This window comes from Cephus cinctus, unplaced genomic scaffold (assembly GCF_000341935.2).
Source record: "Cephus cinctus unplaced genomic scaffold, Ccin1 Ccin1_scaffold0168, whole genome shotgun sequence".
NCBI lineage: Eukaryota > Metazoa > Arthropoda > Insecta > Hymenoptera > Cephidae > Cephus > Cephus cinctus.
The window spans coordinates 1,957,926-1,967,270 of NW_014332892.1; the positions used below are offsets into that span (position 1 = coordinate 1,957,926).

At 44.4% G+C, this 9,345-nt stretch overlaps 1 protein-coding gene across 3 annotated transcripts in view; it reads left to right on the forward strand.

Annotated features, from left to right (window-relative positions):
• Window positions 1-8,991, forward strand: part of LOC107264258 (serine/threonine-protein kinase minibrain) — a 31,426-nt gene extending 22,435 nt beyond the window's left edge. For all 3 annotated transcript variants that reach the window (XM_015732319.2, XM_015732320.2, XM_025081615.1), the window contains exons 4-9: window positions 1,543-1,711; window positions 2,072-2,239; window positions 2,355-2,641; window positions 2,722-2,868; window positions 2,969-3,401; window positions 7,325-8,991. In XM_015732319.2, the coding sequence (XP_015587805.1) occupies window positions 1,543-1,711; window positions 2,072-2,239; window positions 2,355-2,641; window positions 2,722-2,868; window positions 2,969-3,401; window positions 7,325-7,782 (1,662 nt within the window). In that variant the 3' untranslated portion in view covers window positions 7,783-8,991. The remainder of the gene's footprint in view (window positions 1-1,542; window positions 1,712-2,071; window positions 2,240-2,354; window positions 2,642-2,721; window positions 2,869-2,968; window positions 3,402-7,324) is intronic.
• Window positions 8,992-9,345: the final 354 nt, after the last annotated feature.

A 9,345-nucleotide genomic window follows, 5' to 3' on the forward strand; every position in this document is an offset into this window, starting at 1 on the left:
AAGGGGACGGAGTGGCGAGAGGGAGAGAGAGACAGTGGAGAAGGAGTCAGATGTAGAATGAGAGAGCCGGGGAGAGAATGCGCGAGAGGCAGAGAGACAGGGCGAAATACCGACACTGCACAGCACAGCCGGCGACGATCGGGCGGCGGCGTTGTTCTAGCCTCGCACCATCATCGCCCGGAGAATGAGAGAGGATGAAAGAGAGAGAGAGACCCACTGATAAAATCGAACCTACGAATGATCCTTGGCGACTTCCGTCGGCTTCCTGTTACCGGTTTATGGGAACTGATCGCGACTTCTGACCTATCCTTACCCAGTTCCTATGCGGCGTATGCTGACTTTACTGCCGGCACTAGGTGAAATCGGCTCGGCGGGTCTTACCGTGCCGTAATGCTTGTCGTATTTTCATAACGGTAGACGTACGAAGCTCACGGATATTTTGTCTTGGGCATTCACCAATTGGGCTACTTTTACATTTTGCTACTGGGATACCGACAGTGCTTTCATTATCATCTTAAGGCAGACGTGCCCGCGTCTTGCAGCGGGCTCCTGGTCGTGTTTAGGACACGACTGGTTTCTATGCCGGATACGTATTCTGGAATAAATAGCCCAGGTGTCGGTGACTGATATAATGTTATCAATTTATAGGTGTAATCGCTGTAAGGATTGTTATCATTTTTATTCGTTCATTAGAAATTATTGCAATCATCTTTAAAAACCACCTGTCTCCCGGTAGACCAGCTCAGCATCATTTCTCCCCCTTTTCACTGATCATCTGAGAAATATTCCTTCTGTCGGATACGCAACCCGCCATCCAGTCCCTCTGCACTCTCGCACTGCGGAGCAGAGCGTCGAGAGCCGTGCCGAGGTGCTCGCTTGAGTTTTCGAGCAGCATGATTTTCACGTGGCCGCAACGATATCGATTGCCCGCCGCGGCGACGGCGGCAGATCGGATTCTGCGCCCTCTTTCCTCTCGCTTCCCTCCTCGAATTCTCTTCCCAGTCCTTGCCTCTCCAGCCCTTCGACCCACCTAGACGCGACACTTACCGAGTCACATGGCACTTTTACAGAAAATAACCGCGAGACCCCTCGTAGAGAAATTCAAATTTCACATTTTTACCGCCCTTTTTCGTATCTCCTTTTTATGCTGTTAGATTTCTTTTTCTATTCGGATATTTACCCGAGTCATAAACTCTGGGGACCATGCGTGACGTAGGCTAAGGGAAAATAATGAAAATGTCAGATATGTATTATGACAGATTGATATTAGGACTGTGACTGGTTTTTGGGTTTTTTTTTTTTTTATTGAATTAATCAATTGTATGATACGTGCACAGGTCTGTGAAGATGTTAAAGGATGTATCCGGTTAATGGACCTATTGCGTATACCTTGCTGCCCTTAATTTCATCCCTCTCCTATTACTCCCCAAGTTCATTGACAAAGAAATTTCGAAAAAAAAAGTCAGTTGCTCTTATTAACGTTGAGCCTCTTCATTGTTTGTCTATAATTGTATTTTTCTTTTTCTTTTTCTTTTTCTGTAGGTTTACTACGCGAAGAAGAAGAGGAGGGCGCAGCAGATGCAAGGCGAGGATGGCTCGCACAAGAAGGAAAGGAAGCTCTACAACGACGGCTGGGATGACGATAACCACGATTATATCATCAAGAATGGGGAGAAGTTTCTTGATAGATATGAGATCGATTCGTTAATAGGTACGGACGGAAGTTTTCATGCTCGCGATAGATTTCGTACCATACGAAACTTCCTTTGCTAGCGGACTTTGCCTATCTTTGCATTATCTTTCTGACTGCATCCTTGTTTTAGAACAACAACGTTGTTTCGTACAGTTTACAAAGATTTCTTTTTCTCTAAGTTGTTTGTTCAATTATATTTTTAAACATGGGAATCAATTTACCTGCAGTTGGTGAAAAATCTCAATTCTACTCTTAGACGTAATTGTTTTCTTGTATCCAAGGGAACGGATATAGTCAGAAGGATAACGCATCGATATTGCCATCCACCAATATGAATGTTTACTTGATAATAATTCTTGTCTCGTTCTGGATTCTTAGGTAAAGGCAGCTTTGGCCAAGTGGTAAAGGCGTTTGACCACGAGGAGCAAACTCAGGTTGCAATAAAAATAATAAAGAATAAAAAACCGTTCTTGAATCAAGCGCAAATTGAAGTTCGGCTACTGGAGATGATGAATAGGGCAGACACCGACAACAAGTATTATATAGGTACGCAAGTCATAAAGTTCTGATGGACTCTTGAAATCTGATATAATGACGCTGGCGATATTCAATATTGTGCCATTGATATTAAGTGTAATATTCCTCTCTCGTGTGCTTTCAGTTAAATTGAAGAGACACTTCATGTGGCGGAACCATTTGTGTCTGGTTTTTGAGCTGCTGTCTTATAACCTTTACGATCTACTTAGAAACACGAATTTCCGAGGGGTTTCGTTGAACCTGACGAGAAAGTTTGCGCAGCAGCTGTGCACGGCCCTCCTGTTCCTCTCCACGCCGGAATTGAACATCATCCACTGTGATCTGAAGCCTGAAAATATCCTCCTGTGCAATCCCAAGAGAAGCGCGATTAAAATTGTCGATTTTGGCAGTTCGTGTCAACTTGGACAGAGGGTAGGGTTAATGTTTTTTTTTTTATGAAAAGCTGGTAATTCGATTTTTCTGGGTAATAACGTTCTGCCGTTCGCTTTCAGATATACCAGTACATTCAATCTAGGTTTTATCGGTCGCCGGAAGTCTTACTAGGAATACCATATGACCTTGCGATAGACATGTGGAGCCTGGGTTGTATTTTAGTTGAAATGCATACGGGAGAACCTTTGTTTAGCGGAGCCAATGAGGTAAGTGCGAGTTGGTAACAATGAATTGTTATATAGTAATTATTGCTGCGAGTCGACAGTATCGATCCTGGTTCTTGAATGATGTATTGTCAATGTTCAGATCGACCAAATGAACAAAATCGTTGAAGTGCTAGGGATGCCACCTAAGCATATACTGGACCAAGCGCACAAGGCGCGAAAGTACTTCGACAAAGTCCCCACGGACGGCTCTTACGTGTTGAAGAAGTCGAAGGACGGTAAGAAGTACAAACTGCCGGGTACGAGGCGGTTACACGAGATTCTAGGGGTGGAGAACGGCGGCCCCGGTGGCAGAAGATTAGGAGAGCCCGGTCACTCCGTCTCCGACTACCTCAAATTCAAGGACCTTATCCTAAGGATGCTGGATTTCGATCCGAAAACGCGAGTGACGCCGTACTACGCGCTGCAGCACAATTTCTTCAAGAGAACAGCCGACGAGGGGACCAACACGAACATCGCGACTACCAACAGTGCGAACACCAGTCCTGCGGTGGTGTCCATGAGCCAGGATCATGGTGAGTTCATCGAGGAGTCTACACCGGTAGGCAAACACTTGGAGGAGAGGCTTGACAGCGACTCCTCTGTGTTTTATTATTAGAGGGCGAGGCCGGTGTTAAAGTCTTTCATTTGCTTGAACTCTTTGTTCGTTTCGGGTTTTTTTTTTCCTTTTTTTTCTTCTTTCTTTCTTTAAGTTCTCTCCTCACTGTGTTCTTATCGTGATTTCTCCAGCTCGCTAATAAACAGCTACTGATAAACCCCTTATGATGTTCCTCACGTGGGGGATCCATTCTCGAGCCTTATCTGGATGTCCCAAGGTGTGCTGTCCTTTGTACAGTCAGATACGCATTAACATGAAAAACATCGTCATAAATGTTACTATTGCTGTTGTCGTTAGCTTTTATCTTACCACGTGGGCTACGTTTGTTTATCAGACACTGTTTTAGCGATGTGCGTTAATCGGATCGCAACATTGCTTTCACGTTCGCCGGGGACTCTTATGCGTTGTAAACCATAAGGAGATGGCCTGTCGAAGTGCAATTGATCTTGCGATCTACGGAGATGCTTTTGAAGTAGGATGCTTCGGCGCACCAGTGCACTGACTTATTTATACCTAGGACGGATCAAAGACTATTCCATGAGGGTGCACTCAAACTTTTTATATATGATTACACGGAGCATCTTTTCTTCAACGGCGAGAGTGACTTTGTTTCATGAGCTTGGATAACGAGGCGACGATATGTTTATCTGTTTAGTTCACCTTTATTTTCCTTTAGCGTAAAAAATCAACTTAAAATATTAACCTATTCGCATTCACTGTTCCTCTTTTGCTTTTGTCAATTTATCGCGACATCCTGAATTTTACAAAGTTTACCATTTTTCCAAGATGCATTAAAATATTCACTTTCGCGACAGTATAATAATCAACGCTAAGCTCAAGAGACAAGTACGTCCGATAAATCATTTACAATGATAACCGATTTTTAAAAAAATTATTTCTCTTTCCGTCATCCTTTGATTTTAAGTCGTTACGTTCCATAAGAATTATCTGCCTCTATGTCGCTTAATTTTTTTCACTCATCATCCATTATTCGATATACACAGTAGCTTCAATTTGAACATGCATAATCTACGTTAGACGATTAATTGAATTGAGAAGAGAACAAGAGTACAAGATACATAACAAACAAAACAAAAAATGAAAAAATGCGATAGAAAAAAAATTGTCCCTTATATGAATCTTTTAGAGAGGTCGAGTAATTCCCTGAGGAAGGTCACGGCTGTCTTTTCTCATCAAGATTCGCGAATGCTGTTTGAGCAACAACAATCTGGCCGCTGACAGAGTATTAAAGTCGTAGCCCACCCTTCAGGATCTTACTCGATTCTCAAATATCGTATATATACACATAAAGCAAATGTCTCTTCTTGAAGAAAAAAAAAACTGAGATTCTAGGAAGGTCCGAGTTGTGCAGAAAGTAAGAAGCGGCTAGACCAATCCAGCTAATGGTATTTCGTAGAAGCTTACATAAGCTCTGTCGTCCGATGCATAACAAGCTCATGCAATAACCATTGTAACGCGAGATATTTTTAACAACGAAAAGAAAAAAAAAAGAAAAAAAAAGTACCAAAGACTAGGAGAATCACAAAAAAAAGAAGCTCTCGGTACTTTTTTTTTTTTTTTTTTTTAAACACCAACAAATATTTTCTTACAATCTGTTATCCTTTATCATTACTCAAGGCGCTCCTCCTTTCTTTTATTTCGTTATAATCTCATTGTTTGAATTCGAAAGTAATCGACCTTGTTTTCTGCACAAACTAAGCGATACTTGTTGTTGTTGCCCGTAGATATGATGGGGGGACAGTACGTGGCTCGATGACTGTCGTATCCGCGGGGCGGCGACGACCTGTCCTAGGCCCCAACCCTAATCTTACTTACTAACATAAGTAAGTTCTGTCTAACAAACAAATCCGACAAAGTTGCGAGACTAACGAATATATACATAGATTGTATATCAACCCCCCGATATCCATTATCCTGGCCTCGGATGTATTGCGCGAAGCCATGCTTGCCTGCAGAAACTTCCTCTCCGGAGCCATGGATTTAGAGCTCAAAGCCCGTGGCTCTGTTTGTACCTAATTATTATTAGATAACAACGCCGTCTCGAAGATGGCGATTGTTCCAACGGAGCACAGAACAGCCGTAAAACGCAGTGCTGGCTCAGTAATTTATAAATCTTGTTACCTGTTTTTTTTTTCTTTTTTTTTTTCTATCTTTTAATGTCTCATACATAGAACCGACAATAGATACGTCGAATATAGGATTATACTGCTTGCGACGAAACATGCTCCCCCTCTGGCTCTTCTGTCGACTAGTAACTATTTATATTATTGATATACAAAAACTAAATTTCACTCGAGATTATTATCAAACCTTACAATAATCCTACCGTGTGTGCGAGCATGTTTCGATTGGAGCCTTGTATTGCATCTGTGTTAATCGATTTTCCTTTGTCTACCAAAGGTCACTCCATCGTTTTTCTATATTACTTTCTTGCATGTCCTTCTTAGCTGCTTAGTTTTAATGCACCTTACACAACGCGTCGTGTACATAAGCAAAGGATGTAAGATACTAACGAGTAGTTAGTATCAGACGTGCTTTGTTATTGCTTTACAATAATATATGTTCGATTGTATTACATTGTATATCCGACTGGTAAACAGTTAGATTTTTATTTATATCTATGATGTTAAACGGCCCTGTGACAAATGGCGACGAGCAATGGCCAGGTGACTCTTAAAAATGCACGCTGGACGCGTAGTCGCGATTGGTACGTTTTACGAAAAGACAAAGTCTCTTGGGTGTCTCAGAGTAATAGAAAAAAAAAAATTGTAATACTCGATCGTCACGTCCATTGCCTATGGCAGAGGTGCACGACGTAATTTCAAGTATAAGAGACAAAGATTTGAGTCTGCACGTTGAAGGCCCGTGTGGGTATCGGTGGACAAGGTTTAAATTTTCCGCACGGGACACTTGCGACCACCTGTGGTTCTGGTTTTAGCACTGTGTGTTCACCGAGTGTCCCAGGAGGCAATTTTAACAATTTCACCACGGGTTTCGACGTGCCTATCGTAAGTGTGTTCCAGGGTGCATGCGTCGTGCACGTATCCCCTATAAATCGTATGTCTTGTTGGTTAGCGACTTGTCCTGGTATCAAAGTTCTCTGGGCTAATTTTTTCCTCGTTGAAAATCGCATATAGTTATATATATATATATATATATATATATATATATATAACCGTATGGGATATATATCGGTTATCCGGTTAACACTGGCGATAGCATTAGACGTTCCTTGGCGAGTGCGTATTGCGTCGTTGACCCTTGGATAGAAACGAGAATAAAATAAAAAAAGAACGTTACGAGAACTTTGCATCCAGCACGTGGAGTTTGCTCCTTCCGCAATCTTAGAGAAAGCGTTAATGTTGTACCGATGAGATGCGTGTGTTAATTTGCACTGGGTCAAGGAACGTTGATCGGAAACGGAGCGGGGTAACCCTGTCCTTCGCTCCGGGCTGAGCTTTGAAAGTCTAATCGCGAGGAGGCATCTGGGTGTCCAATTTGTAAATCAGATATTGCCGTGCATGTAAAACGCTGATATAGATTGTCACGTGGAGGGAAGGACGGTTGGTGTAGAGCATAAAGGGGATTGCCAGTGCCTGTAACATCCTGTAGACAGACAGAGTACGTCTCGTAGTCCCCAGTAGCCCCGGTAGAGATCGGTGAGAGTACATTACTGAAGATAGAGAGAAACGAAAGTCAAGAGGGAGATTTTAATACTGGGTGGGAAATTAGAGTAGCGACTTCCCGACGGTCTTACGAATCTGTAATATTGTAAGTTGGTAATTGTGCTGAAAGTATTTTGAATTTTCATTGTCGCAGGACTGGTAACCATGTCAGGACAGGGCAGCAGCACCGGCGGTAGTCTGGTGCACGTGCCGAGCCTCCCTGGTGGCTATCAACCGATGGACTGCGAGTCTTCGCCCCGGCATTCGAGCAGTCGTCGTGCCATAACAACCTGCTACCCATCGACGTCAGCCACCGGGGCGCCTACGTCCGCCCCGACGTCCATGCAGTCCATGGACAGCCCCCTGATACAAAGCTCTCTTGGCTCGTACAACAGCCTCATTCTCCCAGGGATACCGCATCTACCTGCGATGATCACCTCACCGATGATCCAGCAGCAGAACTTCTACAACTACGGGTACCCGAGCGCCGACGCTCAGGGTATGGTCCGGCAGCCGTCGACGGTCGCGGGTGGGAAACAACGTGACCCGGAGAGAGAGGACAGTCCGATGGTTGGCGTTTGCGTGCAGCAGAGTCCAGTGGCAATTCACTGAGCCGGTGTATCGCAAGAGGATCGGTAGCAGCCCTCGCGGCTACCATGCTCCGAAGGAACCGTCTTTGTCGTCATCATCATCGGTGAACGAGGAGCACCGCGACGCACGACTATCGCCCCGCGACTGAGCACGGACCTGGTCGCCGTGGCCTCGGGACTCCGAGTGTCTCCTTGGTGGAACGTCGACGGAGATGAGTAGGACTTGGAGAGAGGAAGATGAGACCAGGGGCTGCGGTGGATGTATTTTGGAATAATCGCTCCGCCAGGCTCAACCCCGCAGCGCCAGGAATCATAAAGAGACCCCGGGGATCGACGCGCGATATATCCCTCGTTCGGAGGAGAGGGACGATCTGGTTCTGTTTCTAACCTCATTCTGTCCGATGGGAATCGGCGAGAGAGTCTGGAGAAGGAGAGAGAGAGAGAGAGGGGATGAAGACGGAAAAAGAGTATGGAACCTGCGACCTGCCAGTCGTCGTGAACTTTGACCTCGGCCTTCGTCGTGGCAAGAGAAGCGTGATATCAGCCGATACCTAAGGCTACTGGATCCGCATGCATATTATTGGTACAAGAAGAGCAGGCAGTGGACGCTATACGAAATACCAATGATCGCCGAGACTGAGCATCACTTGTCTTACGTTGTCCGAAATGATTTTGCTTTACTGAATGGGGTCAAGGATACGAGATTCTATCTCGGTCGACGTCGTTCCCGAATGGACCGAGATCGACGATGCGATAGATCGGACGCGGATCTGGATGAAATCACAGACTGATAACGATATCACATTGAGGAATTGCGATAGTACGGACGAGGTGGATCGCGCATTTACGATCTTTTTCTTTTCTTCGTCCTTCCTTCCTTTTCTTTTGCCTCCTCGCGTTTATTCATTTTTAATGAGAATGACTGGCCCGGCCACGGGCGAAGATGACGATGAAATTGAAAGTGACGAGAGAAGCGGAGGGAGGAAGATGACGAGAAGGTTCGCTGGACGGACAGACGTACAGACGGATACGGCCTAGTGAGGATGAACCCAGCTGGCCTCATCGGGTCCCGCCCCGATAAACAACGGACACTTTTCAACATTAAAGCAGCGAAAGTTTATAATAATCGGTACCCGTTCAATAAGGAAGTACGTTTCTTTTGTTTTTGGCATCTGAACAATTTTTTGTGGCCTACAGAGCAAACAAGGGATGTGAGAGAGAGAGAGAGAGAGAGTGATAGAGCGAGAGCGGCGAAGGGGGGAATGGTATGGAGGGGGTGATTAGAGAGAGAGAGAGAGAAAAATAAGAAACAACAAGTGATAATTACTATTACCTACCGCGTAAAGTAACAATGTAATCATGTACTCCGATAGAGTTTTATACACGATGTCACGAATGTAACGGTTTAGCGATTAATGGCGAGAGAGACACAAGAGTTGCGTTGAATGCTAGTTATTTGTACAATACACCTAGGTTGAATGATAAGAGTGCAGCTTTAGGGTTTAACTTTTAAGTATGAAAAATGTAAACTGGACTCTTTTATTTACTTCGATAAAAAAAAAATGGAGAAGAAACTGCGGGAAGC